The following is a 20344-nucleotide window of genomic DNA, read 5'->3' as shown; positions in this document are numbered from 1 at the left end:
CCGAGCATTCTCTTTACCTCCTCCCTTCCATTCTCGGAGTAGGGTGGAGGGGAGAGGGCAGAGGAAAAAAAGAACCTGGTGAAAGAGCAACAGGGGCACCACGAGATACAGAGCGGGGCTTCCTCAGGCACAGCCAAGCCTCAGCGCTTTCGCCCCGCCCGGGCTTTGAGTTGCCAGAGGACCTGGCCCGCCCCTGCCCCTAGGCAGAGGCTCAGCAGGTGCCCCGCTCTCCCCTTCCAGCGGGCGGGTCAGGCCGCATTCTAGGGGATCCCGCCGTGGGAAGGTGAGTGGAATTGCGAGGCTGAGCGCCAGCACCGAGCAGATCGGGACCTCTCCTGTTGGGATGGTCTCCGCGGGCTCCGCACTACTCCTGCCCGAAGGACGCTTTTCGCCGCCTCCAGGGCTGCATTTCTGTTGGCCGCGGGCCCTTTAATGCGTACGAGGGGGCGGGATCAGGCCTTAAGTCCTAGCGGTTGAGGGGCGGGGCCCGGCAGTGGAGTGAAGCCAGAATTGCTCAGGGGGCGGGACTTCGAACGGAGCGAACCTAGGATTGGGTGGTATGGTAGCCTAGCGGGGTTGTGTGGCCTGGATTGGTCCTCCGGGCGGGGCCTGGCGGCTGGAATTGGCCTTCGCGTGAGGACCACGGAGAATTGATGGAGTCATCTGAGGAAGCGGAGCCCGCCGGGGCTGTTGAGGCCCCGGCTTCGAAGAGGGCCAAAGAGGGGTCGAAGAACCGCAGTCGCCAGCGGTGGCGAAAAGGCAAGGCCAAAGGTGAGCGCACGGGGCTGGCAGCAGCCGAGAGGAACCTTGTACATCCTGCGGAAAACCGGGGACAGAGTGGACTGACCCACCACCATGAGAAGTGGGGGAGCCCGTGGAATGGCCCATTGCCGCTCTGCCGGGGGGGGGCGGGGATGATCCATTGTGAGAAGGGGGTGCTGTGAGAGCGGAATGTCCCACCCAAGCATAGGGACTACACGCCCAGTACCGGCTTGGGAGCAGAGTCCGAAATGCGAGTGTTGTGGACCAGGGTTCCCGCTCAGGTTCCGTATTCGCTGTGTGACTGAAGGGCAACTGCTGCCTTCAGTGTTTCCCACTTGGGAAATGGTTCAAGCGCCGATTTTCTGGTCTCCCGTGCTCTTGAGAGGATAATGGGGAAGGAGTTTAGCAGCTGTTACCCAAAGAGGAAATTTAGGGGTAAGTCAGGGAAAGGTAAGAGGAAGGGGCGCCCATAGTGGGGGATGCAGCGGGGCCAGTACGGCTCATCACAGCCCCATCCTCCCACTCATCAATCAGTTCATCCATCCATCCATTGTCAGTCCACCTGCTTCAGCCGGCTCCACTAAGGTGTAGCTTCCTGACCTCCACTCCTTCCAGGACAAGGGGGTCCTGGCTTGGCTTCAGACCTCCATGCCCTCCCTTGGGAGAAGGTAGGGCTGTCACCTGGGTGCTCTCAGGTGTCATATTATTTCCAGATCTCTGTTGACAGACCAACAGAGATGCTGCAAGCCTCGGGCAGGGAGAGGTCCTTGCTCAGTTATGACTATTTATCAGTCTGGGTGAGGACCTGTGAGAAGTTTCTGTGCAGAAATGAAACTGACATGGCCCCCCAGCCCCAGGAGCCCCAAACTCATCCTGTTGTAGAACTCATCATTAGCCAAGGGTAGAACTGAAGTTGGCTCCAGACACATACACGCAGACTCAGGCTTGGAGTTCAGACTGGAGCCCAAGGGCACTCACTGTCACACAGCAAGACACTGAGCTTCACAGCAGGATGACATACCCAGAGGCAGTCCAGACCATGGTTAAGAACATAGGCACTGGAGACCTCATCCCTCAGGCTATGAGCTGTGATGTGCTGGGCAACAGGTTCCCTCTTTCCCTCCCTCAACCTTCTGAGCTCTAAAAGGGTATGATGATAGGAGTACTTGTAGGGCTGTTGTGAGGTTTGATTGAGTGCAGAGGGTTTGGCATGGGCACACAGCAAGCCCTCAAGAGAGATGGAGGTTATTATTCCTCTTAGTGCCCCATAGGCAGGGAGCTTCCTGTGGTGGCCAGTGGGACTGTGTCTTCCTTGTTTATCCTGTATGTCCAGAGCCTGGTATGCCAGGCACATAGGCACGCAAATATTTATTGAATTAATAAGTGAAGGAATGTGTGAACTACAACATAGGGATATTAATAATCATGCTTCCCTTAAGGTTGTCATGAGGAGCCAGAATCCACTTGGGCAGGGCTCCCTGCACAGGGCTCAGCCAGTCCTACACACAAACCCATGGACCCACCTACTCACAAAGGCTCATTCCCCCAAGCTTCAAGATTTGCCTGTCATTTCCTGATGCCTGCCCTGGTGCCGGGCCTCAGATGGGTGAATCACCTCACCCCTGCCCCAAGGGCATCTGGGCTGGCTCGAGCAGTCCTCGTCATCAGTTTGATCTTGCCAGTAACTGGATGAGGCTAGTATCACCTCATATCCTAGATGACAACACTGAAACTCTAAGGCACCAAGGCCACCTGGGCTTCCTTACCTGGCCAGTGAGGCAGAGAAATAGCCACCCCCTGCCTCCTCAGGGCAGGAAGCTTGTGGGTTCACAAACACTGTGAACCCAGCCTAAATTCTGGGCCCAAAAGGTTCCAATCACACAGATTCATTCAGCAGACATTCACTGAATACCTGTTTGTGCCAGGCCTGGGCTCTTGGTGGCAGGCAGGACAGACTCATAGTTGAAATGGTGACACAGCTATTAATCAAATAAGATTATAATTATAAACTGTGATAAATACAACAGAAAAAAAAAAAAAAAAGAAAGAAAATGAAAGAGGGAGGCTTCCCAAGGAGGTGACATCTGACCCAAGGATGAGCAGGCGTTAACTACTGTGGAAAGGGGGTGGTCAGGGCAGAGAGGACAGCACAAGCAAGGACCTGGAGGCCCAAGGAGGCAGCACATTGCAGTGCAGCAAGAGTTCAGCAAGGGCCAGGAGGAATGGTAAAAAAGGAAGCTGGGGCAGGCAGGATAAGAGAGGAGAAAAGTACCTGGCTTGGTAGGCCACGTCCAGGATTTGGAGCTCTGTCCTGAGAGAAAGGCAGCGGGGCGTTGAAAGGTTGGGAGTGTGTGAGCAGATTTAGTTTTAGAAAGTTCTGCTGGCTACTATGTGGACAATGGATTGAAGGCATTGAGTCAGAGACACATAACGAACTGTCACAATCAGCTAGAAGAGGATACTACAGCCTGACTAGGGAGGAGGCAGTGGAGATGGGGGGAAGGGCCAGTTCGAGAGGGTGGAGTGGACAGGGTGATAGATTGGATGGGATTGGAGCTCAGGGAGTTGGCCAGGATGATGGCTGGGTTCCAGCTTGAGCAAATGGGCACACATACATACACACACACACAGACCAGGATACACACAAACAAGTATTTACGTATACATATACAAACACGTGCCCCCACAAGCTCACAGGCCAAGAGAAATGAGAGCTACAGATACACTCACAGGCTAAGAAACACAGAGGCCATGACGCTCACATACAAACTTGCATACCTTCAAACATACCAAGAAACATGAAAATGCAGAGACTGAGAAAAAATGTCAACACACCTACCCATAAACACAGGCCAGGACACACACTAGCCAAGACACGTACCTACCAATGTACACACATCTGTATGAACCCCAAAGACACACTCACACCTGACCAGAAAGCACGTACGGGAGGCACAGAGAGAGAAGGAGCAACACACAGATACCCACAGAAACATAAGCAGAGACCAACAGCGCCACCCTGGAGCCACCCCTGGCTGGCTGTGTGACCCCAGGCGTCCATGCCACCTCTCTGTGCCTCAAGTTTTTCATCTGCCAAAAAGGGATGATAATGGGGCCTCCGTCATAGGTCGTGGGGCAGATGACACACGTTACTTCACTTCACATAATGCACTCAAATAGACCAGTGCCTGGCACACTTTGGTTGTTGGTGCAGTGTCTGCTTGTTTATGCAGACTCTCTACGCACTAGGCCCCACCTGCATCTGATCCCAGGCTGTCCCATTTCAGAGGCCTTGGTCTCCTCCCAAGCCCCAGGCCTGGCCCTTCCTCCCCCCACATCCTTCCCCTCCACCCTTCTCACCCCTGCTCAGTCCCCAGGGGCCAACATCCAGGCCAGATACAGCTGTCCGGAGGCTTCTAAGGCAACAGGCAGGTGCCCAGTGGGTGGGACACCCACACACACCTAACAAGGGCTCGTCCCCTCAGACCTACTTCTGCCCTAGTTATCACCCAGGCCCGAGCAGGCCTGCCCCTGCCCCAGTGCCCTCTGCCTGGAATTCCTGTCAAGTTTCTGGCAATCTCAACGCCCCTTCCTCCCGGCTTTGCCCAGCCCAGGCCAGCCCTCAGGGAGCCTCCTGGAACAGGGCAAAGGGCAGGGTTCCGGAGTCCCTAGGGCCTGGAGTCCAGCCGCTTCCCCACCACTTTGTGCAAGTCGCTAGTCCTGTCAAAGGTATCCTCTCTCATCTTTAATAAGACCTACCCCATAGACAGGAAGCAAATGAGACTGGGTTTATAAAGCGGGAAATCGCAGTGTCACACAATATTTACCAAGCGCCAGCCATGTGTCAGACACCACACAAGCGCTGAATAAAACAGGCACAAGTCCCTGCCCTCGGGGAGCCTATAATCTAGTTAGAAGACAGAGCAAACGACATGAATACAGGCATACCTCGGAGATACTGCAGGTCTGGTTCTAGACCACCACAATAAAGCGAATCTCACAATCAAGCCAGTCACACGAATTTTTTGGTTTCCTGGTACATAGAAAAGTTATGTTTACACTATATTGTAGGCTATTAAGTGCGCAGTATCATTATGTTTTTAAAAACAAGGTACATACCTTAACTAAAAAACACCTTTTGCTAAAATTGGAGTCAGTCCTCTCAAACCCTGCCACTGCATTATCAACTAAGTTTATGGAATATTCTGCATCCTTTGTTGTCATTTCAACAGTGTTCACTGCATCTTCACCAGGAGAAGATTCCATCTCAAAAAACCATTTTCTTTGTTCATCCATAAGAAGCAATTCCTTATCCATCACAAAGTTTTTTTTATTTTATTTTATTTTTTTTTTTTATTTTTTTTTTTTGAGACAGAGTCTCACTCTGTTGCCCGGGCTAGAGTGAGTGCCATGGCGTCAGCCTTAGCTCACAGCAACCTCAAACTCCTGGGCTCAAGCGATCCTACTGCCTCAGCCTCCCGAGTAGCTGGGACTACAGGCATGTGCCACCATGCCCGGCTAATTTTTTCTATATATATTTTAGTTGTCCATATAATTTCTTTCTATTTTTAGTAGAGACGGGGTCTCGCTCTTGCTCAGGCTGGTCTCGAACTCCTGACCTTGAGCGATCCACCCACCTCGGCCTCCCAGAGTGCTAGGATTACAGGCGTGAGCCACCGCGCCCGGCCATCATCACAAAGTTTTATCATGAGATTGCAGCAATTCAGTCACATCTTAAGAATCCACTTCTAATTCTAGTTCACTTGCTATTTGTATCACATCTGCAGTTACTTCCTTCACTTGAACTCCTCAAAGTCACCCATGATGGTTGGAATCAACTTCCAAACTCCTGTTAATGTTGATATTTCAGCCTTCTCTCATGAATCACAAATGTTCCTTATGGCATCTAGGATGGTGAATCCTTTCCAGAAGGTTTTCAATTTACTTTGCCCAGATCCATCAGAGGAATCACTATCTATGGCAGCTATAGCCTTATAAGTTTTTTTTTGTTTTTTGGGCTTTTTTTTTTTTTTTTTTTTTTTTTAGAAACAAGGCCTTGCTATGTTGCCCAGGCTGGCCTTGAACTCTTGGGATAAAGCAGTCCTCCCACCTCAGCCTCCCAAGTAGCTAAGACTACAGGCACACACCACCAGACACAGTTACAACATGTAGTTCTTATTAAGACTTAAAAGTCAAAATTACCCCTTGATCCATGGACTGCAAAATGGATGTTGTGTTAGCAGGCATGAAAACAACTTTAATCTCCTTGTACATCTCCATCAGGGCTCGGGTGACCACATGCATTGTCAATGATCAATAATATTTTGTTTTCTTCTGAGCAGCAGGTCTCAACAGTGGGCTTAAAATATTCAGTAAACCATGCTGTAAACTGATGTTCTGTCATCCAGGCTTTGTTGTTGCATTTATAGAGCACAGGCAAAGTTAGATTTAGTGTAATACGTTAGGTCCCTAAGACTTTCAGAATGGTAAACAAGCACTGGCTTCAACTTAAAATTAGCGCCTAACAGAGAGTCAGCCTGTCTGTTCTTTGAAGCTTTGAAGCCAGGTATTGACTTCTCCTCTCCAGCTATGAAAGGCCTAGTTAACATCTTCTTCCAGTATAAGGCTGTTTTGTCTACATTAAAAGTATGTTGCGGCCGGGCGCGGTGGCTCACGCCTGTAATCCTGGCGCTCTGGGAGGCCGAGGCGGGTGGATCGCTCAAGGTCAGGAGTTCGAGACCAGCCTGAGCAAGAGTGAGACCCCATCTCTACTAAAAATAGAAAGAAATTATATGGACAACTAAAATATATATATACAAAAAAAAAAAAAAATTAGCCGGGCATGGTGGCGCACGCCTGTAGTCCCAGCTACTCGGGAGGCTGAGGCAGTAGGATCCCTTAAGCCCAGGAGTTTGAGGTTGCTGTGAGCTAGGCTGACGCCACGGCACTCACTCTAGCCCGGGCAACAGAGTGAGACTCTGTCTCAAAAAAAAAAAAAAAAAAAAAAAAAAAGTATGTTGCTTAGTGTAGCCACCTTCATCCGTTATCTTAGCTATATCTTCTGGATACTTTGCTGCCACTTCTCCATCAGCACTTGCTGCTTCACCTCGCACTTTGATGTTATGGAGATGGCTTCTTTCCGTAAACCTCATGAACCAACCTCTGCTAGCTTCAAACTTCTCTTCTTCAGCTTCCTCACCTCTCTGAGCCTTCACAGAATTGAAGAGAGTCAGGGCCTTGCTCTGGCTTAGGCTCTGGCTTAAGGGAATGTTGTGGCTGGTTTACTCTTCTATCCAGACCACTCAGACTTTCTCCATAGCAGCCATAAGGCTGTTTTACTGTCTTAGCACTCTTGTGTTCACTGGAGTAGCACTTTTAATTTCCTTTAAGAACTTTTCCAGGCCGGGCGTGGTGGCTCACGCCTGTAATCCTAGCACTCTGGGAGGCCGAGGTGGGCGGATCGTTTGAGCTCAGGAGTTCGAGACCAGCCTGAGCAAGAGCGAGACCCCATCTCTACTAAAAATAGAAAGAAATTATATGGACAGCTAAATATATATAGAAAAAATTAGCCGGGCATGGTGGTGCATGCCTGTAGTCCCAGCTACTTGGGAGGCTGAGACAGGAGGATCGCTTGAGCTCAGGAGTTTGAGGTTGCTGTGAGCTAGGCTGACGCCACGGCACTCACTCTAGCCTGGGCAACAGAGTGAGACTCTGTCTCAAAAAAAAAAAAAAAAAGAACTTTTCCTTTGCATTCACAGCTTGGCTGTTTGGTGGAAGAGGCCTAGCTTTGGGCCTATCTCAGCTTTCAACATACCTTCCTCAGTAAGTTTAATCATTTGTAGCTTTTGATTTAAAGGGAGAGATGTGCAACTCTTCCTGTCTCTTGAACATTTAGAGGCTTACTAATTGGATTAATTTCAATAATTTGCGTCTCAGGGAATAGGGAGACTTGAGGAGAGGGAGAGAGACAGGGGAACAGCCAGTGAGTGAAGCAGTCAGAACACACACAACATTTATCAATTAAGTTCTTATATAGGCGCTGTTGGGTGGTGCCCCAAAACAATTACCATAGTAACATCAGAGATCACTGACCACAGATCACCATAATAGACATAATGATAATGAAAAAGTTGTTGAAATATTGTGAGAATTACCAAGACACAGAGACACGAAGTGAGCACAAGCCGTTAGAAAAATGGCACCAATAGACTTGCTCAACGCAGTTACCACAAACGTTCAATTTGTGAAAAACACATTATCTGCAAAGCACAATAAAGGGAAGTATGCCCTGTAGCAAATTGCATGGCATGTTAGACTGTGATAAGTGCCGAGGAGAAAGATAACCCAATACACCATCTCAGCGAGGCCGAGTGAGCCCACAAAGCAAACTGCATGGAGAAAATGCCACCTGTCACCACCCAGAGTGGGCAGGATGGCCAGGTGCAGTTTCTAGGTGAGGAAACCAGACTCACCCAGGACTGCCTGCTGAGCGATGTAGGCCAGTGTCCCATTTCCCCAGCCACAAGCTGAGAGCTGCCTTCCGAGGGCCCTGTATGTCCGTCCGTCTGTCCATCTGTTCCCCAGCCCTGGAGAGGGGCTCTCCCAAGCTCCCATCCAGCCCTGCTGCCTGCAGTCTGCCTCTGCGTGCCCTCCTTCCTCTTTCAGGTGTTTGCTGAGCACCTAGTATATGCTAGGCCCGTGACAGGCCCTGGGGCCACCCCCTCTCCTCACAGGGATGACAGTCCAGGGCGAAGAACAGAGGATTTGCCTCAACCTAGGCCTGACCGAGGGCTCTCATCTGCACAGGGCCCTGCGAAGGCCCTGTGCCTAATCTTGTATTTGTAATTTTGTAATCATCTTCCTAAAGGCCCACACCCCTATACCTTATGTTTCATGGCTTCATAAAACCTGATTCTGTCCAGGGGGAGATGAACAACAAACATGTAAACAAATAAATGTATAATTGTAAAAAGTGTCAAATGCCAGGAAGGAAAAACACTAAGTATTATGGCAGAAAATAATGGGGAGTGCATATCTCCAAGGTGGAGGAGAGTTGAGGTGCACCCCTTTGAGGAGGTGACAAGTTGAGGACTGCAGGGTGAGAAAGGGCCAGCCAGGCAAGGAGCATATGGAGTAACATAGAGGGAAGGTCGCTCCGAGCCTCTGTTTCCCCACATACGGAGTGGAGATGGCAGTCACAGCAGGGCGGGCTGTGCAGGGTAAGTGGCAGACGCAGGGTGCCCACTGTGGGCACACCACCCAGTAGGACCTGTGGCTCAGGCCCCCACCTCAGCTTGGAACTGCCCTTAATCAGCTTTTGTCCTCCCAGGAGGGACAAGTAGGGCTGGCTACCTCCTCTCACCCCCCAGCAGCTGGAGCCGGCTGTGCCAGGGCCAGACTTGGGGGCGGGAGCTGAGATCACTGGGCCTTTGGCTCTGAATCCACTCTGGGGACAGAGAAGGCAGCCTGGCTGGGTGAGAGGGGACAGTTTGTTCAGGACTGGGGCTGGGACCCCTGGTCTGAGGGAAGAAGGGCTGGGGGCCTGGACTCCTGGTCCTCCTCCTGGGACAAGGACTCCCAGTTGAGCTTGGGCTGGGAGCAGGCAGAGAGCGGGGGTGGGGAATTGGGCTCTGTACTCTGTTTACAACACGTGTTCCTCACTGTCCTTTCTGGGTGGGAGGTGGCTCTGGTGGCCACACCCTGGACAGGACAGCCCCTCCCCTAGTTTATTGCCCCGGGCAGCCACTGGCACAAGCCACAGACCAGCGATCCCAGCCCGGGAGCTCAGAAGAGGCCTGGGAGGGGTGAGTGCGTGGCCAGCTGCGAGACAGGAATGGCCGCTGCGAGACCCCAGGGCCAGGAAGGGAGAGGAGACACCTTCTTCTTGGGGAAGAGGAAAACAGGCAAGGTGTCAGGCTTTGGGCTTAGGGAGGGAAGAATCCCTGGGACAGATGGCAGCATCCCTACCGGGGGGCAAGGGCCACTTATACAGGACCTGGGTGACAGGGCATCCAAGAAAAAGGGTGACCTGAGTGCCTTGGAAGACGGGGATATACCAGAGGGAAGATTACTGGGGACCCAGAAGTGTGGGGAGTCAGACGCAGTACAGCAGAGGTTTTGAGGGCCAGAGCTAAAGGTCTGGCCTCCAGAGCCCAGGAGGGCACCCGGCATAAATATGGCTCTGGACCCAGAGACCTGCATTTGAATAAGCTCTGCTACTTTCAGTGCAACCTTCAGCTCCTTTCTTAACACCTCAGAGCCTCAGTGCTTTCTCCTGTAAAATGGGGTGCTAGCAATAATAGAGATTTGAACCTAGGCAGTGCGTGTCTCAGAGAGTTAGTGCACTACATGGACAAATGCACAGAAAGCTGTGAGCACAGCTCGAGGTCCGTGGCGACGATGAGTACCGCTGTTCCAGCCAGGGGAGCAGGGCCGGGCGTGCAGTCTAAGACAAGTGGGCAGGCCCAACGGCCAGGGGACCCAGCTGGGGGAGAATCAAGACCTGGTTTTGGGAACTGAGGCTTGGAGGGGGTTCCACAGCCAGACTTGAGGGATCAGGAGTGGCTCTTCTCTGAAAAGGCTAGAATTATGAATTCCTGGTGCAGGAAGAGAGCTGGGCCTAGGGACTAGGGTCCCTGGAGATGGGAATGGGTGGGCTGGGGGCTAAACTCTCCCAAATACTGGTGGAGAGGAAGGGCCCATGGGTGGCACCTGGGGCCTAAGAAGTAAAGATGGGATGGGGGCTTGGACTGCTGGGGCCTGACAGAGAGGACCAACTGGGGGGCTCTGGACTTCTTGGGACCTAGGAGAAGGAGTCCTGGGCCCCAGGAGAGTAAATGGGGACTGGTTCCTGAACTCTGGGGTTCCTGGGAGGAAGAAAAAAGGGTAGGTGAACTCCTGGGCCCTAGGGGCAATGCAGGAGCTAGGGAACCAGAGTCTTGTGGGTTCAGGGGAATGTCTGGATTCCTGGGTCCAAGAGAGAGGAGGCGGCCAGGGATGGCAAGATTCTGAGTCCCAAATAGGTGAGGGCAGGGGCTCCTGGGTCTGAGGGAGGAGGGGACTGAGGGCTTGAACTCCTGGCTCCTGAGGAGAGAGAAAGGCACTGGGGACTTGGCCTCATGGGTCCTAAAGAAGGAAGGGAATGGGGCCCCAGATTCCTGAGTCCTAGAGAAAAGAGGGTAGCCTCCTAGGTCTGAGGGGGAGGCACCTGGGGTCCTGGGCCCCAGGACTGAAGGAAGAGAGGGCTGGGGTCTGCCACCTGGGTCTGAGGGAGGAGGGCGCTAGGGCCTGGACTCCTGGGCCCCAGCTGGGCAAGAAGTGACCTGGCCCTGCTAACAGGACTTCCCACCTGCCCACAGCCTCAAGGCTCACACGCAACATGGACCTGCACACAATGACACAGTCGCTTGTGACGCTGGCAGAGGACAACATGGCCTTCTTCTCCAGCCAGGGCCCCGGGGAGACAGCACGGCGGCTGGCGGCTGTCTTCGCTGGTGTGCGGGAGCAGGTGCTGGGGGTGGAGCCAACCCTAGGCCGCCTGCTGGGGATGGCGCACCTCTTTGACCTGGACGCAGAGACCCCGGCCAATGGGTACCGCAGCCTGGTGCACACGGCCCGCTGCTGCCTGGCACACTTGCTGCACAAATCCCGCTACGTGGCCTCCAACCGCCGCAGCATCTTCTTCCGCACCAGCCACAACCTGGCCGAACTGGAGGCCTACCTGGGCACCCTCACCCAGCTCCGCGCTCTGGTCTGCTACGCCCAGTGCCTGCTGACCATCAACCGGCCCGGGAGGCTCTTCTTCGAGGGTGACGAGAGGCTCAGCGCTGAATTCCTGCAGGAGTATGCCACACTGTATAAGGGCTGCTTCTATGGCCGCTGCCTGGGCTTCCAGGTGAGCCCCCTGCCCTGTGCCCTATGGTACCGGCATCCAGTCACCCCCAGTTTGGCCCAATAGTGTGGTAAAATAACCGCAGTGGTCAGGGTTGGGTTCAGAAAACAGCAGATACAGAAAGAGGAAGTTCTCTGGAGCTCAGAGCTGCACCAGGGGTCTCAAGCCCACGGCCCCTAGGCCAGATCTGCTGTGTAGTGAGAAATCTTCAACTTGCATAGCTGTTTTCAGCAGGACACCCACTACTCTCTCCTGTCCTGCACTCAGGAGAGTCACTCGCTCTTCTGTGCTCCCTGTGTGGCCCCTGAAGCTGAGTTTGAGACCCTAGGAGGAAGGCGTTGTTCTCAAAGGACTCATCTGTAGCACACCACTTAGTCTCGCCCCTTGGAGCCCTGGAGGGAGAGAGGACGGCAGCCCTCAGCTGCTGGGCTGTGGCCTGGGCTTTTCCACTCAAGGAGCTGTAGGACCACAGGATTTTCAGGCTGGAGGGAGGGCCAACAAGCCCATCAGAGTTGGTGACAGTGAGGAAGCCCTGGTGAGGCCTCTCTCCTCCCCGAACCAGGCGGCCTCCTCCCCGCTGCCCATCCCAAACCATGCTCAGGGGAACGCAGCTCATCAACGTGCCGAAAGTGAGGCAGCCTGAAGGCCCTTGCGTAAAAAGTGGTTTCGGGACTCAGACAATTGGGGGACCTCGAGGCACCAGGCTCACAGCTGAGGCCCAACTTGCCCCTGTTGGGGTTAGTGTCAGGTCCTCCGGTCCCCAGCTGCATCAGGGGACCCCAGCAGGAGTATCTGGAGCTGTGTGGCCCTGTAGCCCTTCCCACGCTCTCGGGGCCTCCCCCAACCTCAGCAATAGCTGAGCTTGGCAGTCCCTCAGCCTCCCCTCCCCTCCCCACCCCACGCCCCAGACTTCCCCGTGGGCCATTCTTGGAAACCTCCCCTCACCCAGGCTGAACCCACAAATAGTGATCAGCCCAGCTGGGCCAGCCAGCTCTTCCCTGTGGCCCAGCCCTGACCTTGGAGTCATGAGAAAGCGATTCTGGGGCCGCCTGAACCAGCATCCCAGCCACAATGGCCAGGCCCTCTGGTCCACTGGGCCTCCCGCCAGGGGCAGGGCCCAGCTCTGCTATGGTGCGGGGCAGTCTCCCTCTGAAACGTCATCCCCCAGGAGGACAGAGGCCTCCCCTGTCTCGGTGTCTGCTCCAGCCCAGCGTCTAGCAGGCAGTAGGACCTTGGCCAGTGTTTGTTAAGTCAACAGAAGACTCCCGCTAAGCCCTTGCCTCAGGCTCCTGTGGCATTGTTTCCTCTAATCCTGTGTCCCCACTGTCATTTCTTAACTGCCTGTCTGCTCTCAGATGCTACCCCTCCCCATTCCTGTCCTGGCTCTCTGTCCCCCTCCCTAGGCCTCAGACAGTCTCCTCTCTGGCTGTCTTTCTGCCTCAGATCTCTGTACCTGGCTGGCTGTCCAAACACACCCCCGTTTTCCTTTCTTCCTGCTGCCCCATCTCCCCATCGTGTCTCTGACTTTCAGGAAGTCCCCACACCATCTTTCTCCCCAGCTCACAGCCAGCCCTCCAGGCCAGCGGCTCCACCTCATGCTGAGAAGGAAACAAATTCCTCAGCTTAGGCCCTGCATGAGCCCCCTCTGCCCCTCCGACCCCTCCCCTGCTCACCTGCTCCAGCCACGCCGGCCCTGTGGCTTTCGCCACCATGCCAAGCCCAGGCCCCCTCTAAGCCTTCGTGCTTGCTGTGTCCTCTGCAGGGAACACCCTTCCCTCACTCCATTCAGACCGATCCCTACTTATCACTCTATGTCCCCTCCACCTACTGTCATTTTCTTCAAATCATTCCTTGTTCCTTGACATGACATTGCATATGGCCTTGTTTATTTGCTGATCGTCTCTCTTCCCTTCGAGAACATCAGGTCCATGAAGGGGCCTAGAGCCACGCCTGGCCCGTGGTAGGAGCTCACGAAACGTTTACTGAATGAACATGTCTCCCCCACGCATCCCTGTCCCTCTCCTGGGTGGGTGCGCGGGTGACAGCACGTCTCTCTCTGCACAGTTCACACCCGCCATCCGGCCATTCCTGCAGACCATCTGCATCGGGCTGGTGTCCTTCGGGGAGCACTACAAACGCAACGAGACGGGCCTCGGTGAGTCCCAGCCAGGCCCTGCCAGCCTCCGCTCCGGCTCCTCCTTCCCACCCCTGCCCGAGCAGCCTGACCCACCGGGGCTCCCTGACACCCCTCCCACCCCCCAGGTGTGACCGCCAGCTCCCTGTTCACCAGTGGTCGGTTTGCCATCGACCCAGAGCTGCGTGGGGCCGAGTTCGAGCGGATCATACAGAACCTGGATGTGCACTTCTGGAAAGCCTTCTGGAATATCACCGAGATTGAGGTGCTATCGGTGAGCATGGGGCCCGGTGAGGACCCTAGCTTGTTACAAGTGGGGATGCTGAGGCCCAGAGACCCATCCGAGGCCACAGCAGGTCTCTGCAGGGCTCCAGGCCCAGGGGTAGCAGCACAGGAGGGGAGAGACTGAGGATCACAGGGGAGCTCTGGGGGCACCGCTGCAGGCAGTCCTCCCCAGAACCCCTGTGTTCGCCCCCACCAGTCTCTGGCCAACATGACATCGGCCACCGTGAGGGTAAGCCGCCTGCTCAGCCTGCCACCTGAGGCCTTTGAGATGCCGCTGACCACTGACCCCACGCTCACGGTCACCATCTCACCCCCGCTGGCCCACACGGGCCCTGGGCCCGTCCTCGTCAGGCTCATCTCCTATGACCTTCGTGAAGGACAGGTAGGGCCCCAGCCTCAGCCAGGTACAGGCCTGGAGCGGAGGAGCGCAGGCAGCCCCTCCCCAGCACCCGCCCTAGATGCCACCCACACCTGCCCCCATCCTGTCCCTTGAGCACATCCTCTTGGAGGGGTGTGGCCCCGGCAGGCCCACCCAGCCTCACCTGCCGCCTCCCTGCTCACCCCCAGGACAGCGAGGAGCTTAGCAGCCTGACGAAGTCCGAGGGCCAGTGGACCCGGGAGCTGTGGCAGCGAGCCCAGCAGGCACCCCGCTCACGGTCCCTGATAGTGCACTTCCACGGCGGCGGCTTCGTGGCCCAGACCTCCAAATCCCACGAGCCCTACCTCAAGAGCTGGGCCCAGGAGCTGGGCGCCCCCATCCTCTCCATCGACTACTCCCTGGCCCCCGAGGCGCCCTTCCCCCGAGCACTGGAGGAGTGCTTCTTCGCCTACTGCTGGGCCGTCAAACACTGTGCCCTCCTCGGTGAGCCGCAGCCCCCTGCTGCCCACGCCTGTTCCCACCCCTGCCCCCACCCCTGCCCCAACCTGCTGCAAGTTCCTCAGCCTCAGCCTGGCACCCTGCCTTCCCCTTCCCCACCCCCACCCCCACCTCCCACCCCATCCTGCGCCAGTCTTCCTCTCAGCCACTCCCTCCCTGCCTCCTGCTGCCTCCTTCCAGCCTGACTCTCCGTCTCCTCCGCCTCCTCATCCACTTTAATCCACTTCCCGCCCACCCTCCAGCCTCCGTGGCCTCTGCAATTCCCTCTCTGCCTGCGGCAGGCCCAGCTGTCCCGCACTGCCAGCCTCCTGGACTACGCCGGCCCACACTCCGGCTTCCCTGAGCTCCCTCTTCAAATACCAACTTCTTGGGAGGACACTGAGGCCCAGAGCAGGGCATGGCCATCCCCTAGGACACAGGGCCTATGGCCCAGCCCTGACCCTCCACTCCCACCCACTGAGGCCTCTCCCTCCTGCACCAGGCCCAGAGCTTGAGTTCCTCCCCTCCCTCCCCAGTCTCCTGCCCCTGCCAGGCTGTGACCAAACCTCCCTCAAACCAGGCTCAACAGGGGAACGAATATGCCTTGCTGGGGACAGTGCAGGCGGGAACCTCTGCTTCACTGTGTCCCTTCGGGCAGCAGCCTACGGGGTGCGCGTGCCAGACGGCATCATGACAGCCTACCCGGCCACAGTGCTGCAGTCCACTACCTCTCCCTCCCGCCTTCTGAGCCTCATGGACCCCCTGCTGCCCCTCAGCGTGCTCTTCAAGTGTGTCACCGCCTATTCGGGTGAGGCCCACACCCTCAGAGCAGGGGTGGGGGGTGTTTAGATGCCTGGGTCCTACAGGGGCTGGGGACTGGACTCCTGGGGTGACGAAGGAGGGGCGGGCAGAAGAATCTGAGACTCCTTCTTTCTGAAGCAATCAGGTAGGCACAGGTTCCGGGGGGCACAGATGCCTGACATTCTGGGTGTTAAGACTGGGCCCAGAAAGAGAGGAGACCAGCACAGCCCCCACATACACTCTGCAGGTACGGAGACAGAGGACCACTCCGACTCGGACCAGAAGGCACTGGGTGTGATGGGACTGGTGCGACGGGACACAGCCCTGCTCCTCCGAGACCTCCGCCTGAGCGCCTCCTCGTGGCTCAACTCCTTCCTGGAACTGAGCGGGCGCAAGTCCCAAAAGACTTCACAGCCCGTGGCAGGTGAGTGACTCCCTCCCACCACTCACCCAGCCAGGGTGGCCAGGAGGGACAGCCCAGTACAGCAAAAGTCCCCAGGGGAGGAAAGGGGCCGAGCCCCGGGGCACACAGTGAAGCAAAGACCACCTTCCCGGCCGGCTCTGCCCCATACCCAACACTGGTCCCTACCACAAAGCCTCGCTTTTCCATGACATCCTAGAAATGCCAGGACTTCGGGTCTCCCAGGTTATCTCGGAAATTGCAGGATTTAGCTTTTCAAACAGCCTCACCCAGAAAGGCCCCGCACCCTGGCAAATAACTCAGAAGATCTGCCACACGTCCTGATTTTCAATCCCTGAAAATCCCGTGGACCCTCAGGGGGAGGGCCAGCCCTCCTCAGTTCTTTCCAGACTTTTAACAGATACAGGGCCGGGCGCGGTGGCTCACGCCTGTAATCCTAGCACTCAGGGAGGCCGAGGTGGGCGGATCGTTTGAGCTCAGGAGTTTGAGACCAGCCTGAGCAAGAGCGAGACCCCATCTCTACTAAAAATAGAAAGAAATTATATGGACAGCTAAAAATATATATAGAAAAAATTAGCCGGGCATAGTGGCGCATGCCTGTAGTCCCAGCTACTTGGGAGGCTGAGACAGGAGGATCGCTTGAGCTCAGGAGTTTGAGGTTGCTGTGAGCTAGGCTGACGCCATGGCACTCACTCTAGCCTGGGCAACAGAGAGAGACTCTGTCTCAAAAAAAAAAAAAAAACAGATACAGGAGGCTAATATCTCCCCGAGGGCTGTGGTGCTGGGGTGGGGACATCAGCAGATTCGAAGGACCCTGGGAAATGGAAATGGAGGAGATTCCCAGCCTCGGGTAGGTGGCAGGACCCTCAGGCAGCCTAAAATAACCTCCATCGAGGGATCCATGTTTAAGGATTTTAATGCGCAACTAATTCAATTTATTTTCTATCTCTAGCAAATCAATAGCATTCTCTGAATAATAGGAATTGCATGTTCAAAAGTAGATAGGGTTCCTATTATTCAGAAAATTATTCCAGTTGAAGGTATTTTAGTTTAAATTAAGTTTTTAATTTTAGGATTTCCAAATGGATACATATACACACAACAACAATTAAAAGGGAGTTGAATTTGAGGCATGTGGACCATTGAGCACTGGGGTTTTCCCTGCAGGATAAAAGTGAGAAATGCAGCCCCCGGAAGCTCACACCTCATTCCTACTCCCCCCTCCACCAGTTATTTGCTGGCTGCTGAGTGACACGGGCAAGGAACAGTATCTGTGAGCCTTGGTTTGCCCCTCTGTGAAATGGGTACAGTAAGAGTACCTGCCTTATTAGGTTGCTGTGAGGACTGCATGCACCTATTTGTGTCCAGTACCCAGCACAATGTCTGGCACACAGTAGGTGCTCTTAGAAGATGCCAGCACCCCTGTGCCCTAGTGTCAACAATTCTGTTACAGTAACCCCATGGGTCACAGAGTACTTAAGTGGTTATTCTTACGTTGTCTCATATTTTGCCTTCGTGAATTTATAGAGGCAAGTAAAAAAACCGAAAGTGGCCAGGTGCGAAGGCTTATACCTGTAATCCCAGCTACTCAAGATGCTGAGGCGGGAGGATTATCTGAGCCCAGGAGTTCAAGGCTGCAGTGAGCTGTGATCACGCCACTGCACTCCAGCCTGGGTGATGGAGCACGACCCCATCTCTAAAAAAAAAAAAAAAAAAAAAAAAAACTGAAAACATAGGTCTTCGTTACATTCCCTGGTCCTAGTGGTAGGCAGTCTGGGTCTGATAAAATGAATAGAGCTAAAGCCAAGGTGGGCACACCAGGCTGGCTGAAAGTGCGTCTTTGGCATCACTGGGGCACTTGCTTGCCTGGCCACTCTAAGGGAAGGGATAAAACTGAAGCACAGGAAGGAAATTTTGGGGAGCAGATCCCTGTGGCCACAGGTGGGAGATCCCTGGGAATCTAACAACCCTCGAGACTCTCGTTAGCTCCCTGTGAACAGAGCTTCCTTTCAAGCCATGGGGCCCGCTCGCTCTTGGGATCACTGTGATGCATTTATACCCTGTGTCAAGTGGCCAGAAAAAGTTGGCTGGGCCTCAGGCTGGGCCAAGGAGGTGGCTGGAACACAGCACCCAGCCTGGCAGTGACACCTTAATACTGACATACTCTGACCTCCCAGGGGGTAGCAGTACCTACCCCCACATATCTTATCCCATTGAGTTCTTCCCACTTATGAACTAAGGACTATTTTTACTTCCTTTTTATAGAAGAAACTGAGGCTCTCAGAGGTCAATTGCTCGGAACCTGCCCAGTCATTGCACATGTGCACACACATACGCACACACTCTCCCCTGGGACACAGCCCCACCTCCAAGGCTACCACCGTGACAGCCTGTGGCACCTGGAACTCCCCACCCTCCCCTAGGCCTGGGGGAACAACCTAGGCCTCTGCAGCCCCCCACGACTGGAGGAGGGTGCAGCCCCTCCTCTACAGGCCACTGCGCTTCCCATGACCTTCCCTGCCACCTACGCACCCAGCTGACAGAGCCAGGCTTATCTGTGGCCTTGTCCAAGCCCCTGACCCTGTCCCTCTCACAGAGCCGATGCGCCGCAGCGTGTCTGAAGCAGCACTGGCCCAGCCCGAGGGGCCACTGGGCACAGACTCCCTCAAGAACCTGACGCTGAAGGACTTGAGCCGGAGGAGCAGCTCTGACACATCGGACACCCCCGACATGTCACTGTCAGCTGAGACACTTGTCCCCTCCAAACCTTCCGACATCAACTTCTTAGTGAAGCCTGAGGATCCATTGGAAGAGGTGGAGGCGAGAAATGAGCTGAGCGCCAAGGACAGAGGCCGGGGTGCCCTTGACCCCTTCCCCAAGGGTTTCCGCCCGCGGCGCTCCAGTCAGGGTGCCACACGGATGCCCTTCCACTCCTTGCCCATTGTCAGCAACCCCTTCGTGTCGCCGCTCTTGGCACCCGACCACATGCTGAAGACCCTGCCGCCCGTGCACATCGTGGTGAGCCCCAGACCGGAATGGTGCACCCAGGGAGGGGTGGGGGGCATAGGTGCGCCTCGGGGAGCAGGAGAGGTGTGCCACCCGGAGCGGGAGTGATGCCTGGGAAGGGATCGGGCTGCCAGGGGTCAGGATCAGTGGGGCGCCCCACTGGGCTTGGGGAATCAAGACCAAAGGGGGGCGTTGGAGGTGGGGAGGGACAGGCTGGACAGAGGCCAAGGAGCCCGGTTAAATTCATTCTCTCTTCCTTCCCACACCTCCCCCTGTTCCCTCCATTCCCTCTCCAACTCCCCGCTCACCCCCTGCCCGCATCCATGTTTCCCCCTCCCTTCGCTCACCTATCCGGTCCCCCCACCCCACCCCTTGGCACGTCCGTCACTGTGCCCGCCCACCACCGTCCCGCAGGCGTGTGCGCTGGACCCCATGCTGGACGACTCGGTCATGTTTGCGCGGCGACTGCGCAGCCTGGGCAAGCCCGTGACGTTGCGCGTGGTGGAAGACCTGCCGCACGGCTTCCTGACCCTGGCGGCGCTGTGTCGCGAGACGCGACAGGCCACCGAGCTGTGCGTGGAGCGCATCCGCCTCATCCTCACTCCGCCCGCCGCGCCGCCGGTCTGAACCGCCGCGCCACGCGGGGGACGGGGGCTGCGGGGGGCGTGGGGGGGGCGACACTAAAGGCCTCTGTTCCCACCTACGCCGGCCTCCGTGGTGAATGCGCTCCGGGCGGGAGGGGGCGCGAGTTGTGCCTTAAGTCGGGGGCGGCAAGGGGGGCGGCACGGAGGCTGAAGCTGAGAGCCCGGCCTGGGGGAGGGGGACGCACACACACCGGTCACCGAGACAGCTGGACCTGCACTCCGCTACTGCCTTCTACTGCTGCTGTGACCGCCGCAGGGGCGGGGTCTGGCCCTCCCTGGCTGGTCGGTCGATTTGTTTATTTTTTGTAAATAAAAGTATTTAATTAGTCTGGCCTCTCTCAAATAGGGTGGGGTGTTTGCCCACCAGGGGGCAGCATCGGGCCCAAGCTGTTGGGAACGCGAAACCTGGAAGGGGTGTGGGGCCTGCATTCTTGGGAGCGGAGGGTGTGGCCTCCCCCTCAGACTTAATCTTGGTAGGGTGCTAGAGGACGCTGCGTCCTCGGTTCCCCATCCTTGAGGTCCCTCAGTAAGATCGACTGTCCCT

The 20344-nt window shown here is 55.6% G+C and overlaps 1 protein-coding gene across 5 annotated transcripts; it reads left to right on the top strand.

Annotated features, from left to right (window-relative positions):
* Positions 1 to 605: 605 nt before the first annotated feature.
* Positions 606 to 20126, top strand: LIPE (lipase E, hormone sensitive type). Of its 5 annotated transcripts, none has more exons than XM_069457045.1 (10): positions 606 to 771; positions 11121 to 11656; positions 13718 to 13808; positions 13916 to 14061; positions 14269 to 14454; positions 14640 to 14934; positions 15509 to 15736; positions 15977 to 16153; positions 18747 to 19168; positions 19571 to 20126. In XM_069457045.1, the coding sequence occupies exons 1-10, from the start codon at positions 654 to 656 to the stop codon at positions 19781 to 19783; spliced, it is 2412 nt and encodes an 803-aa protein (XP_069313146.1). In that variant the 5' UTR covers positions 606 to 653; the 3' UTR covers positions 19784 to 20126. The 5 variants fall into 5 exon arrangements, with proteins under 5 accessions (XP_069313146.1, XP_069313145.1, XP_069313148.1 ...); XM_069457044.1 differs by having other exon boundaries at positions 13718 to 13823; XM_069457046.1 differs by lacking the exon at positions 606 to 771 and adding an exon at positions 9520 to 9566.
* Positions 20127 to 20344: the final 218 nt, after the last annotated feature.

The sequence above is a fragment of the Eulemur rufifrons genome, chromosome 24, assembly GCF_041146395.1.
Source record: "Eulemur rufifrons isolate Redbay chromosome 24, OSU_ERuf_1, whole genome shotgun sequence".
NCBI classification, from domain to species: domain Eukaryota; kingdom Metazoa; phylum Chordata; class Mammalia; order Primates; family Lemuridae; genus Eulemur; species Eulemur rufifrons.
The sequence above is the reverse complement of the archived record's forward strand: the minus strand, read 5'-3'. Positions and strand labels throughout refer to the sequence as shown.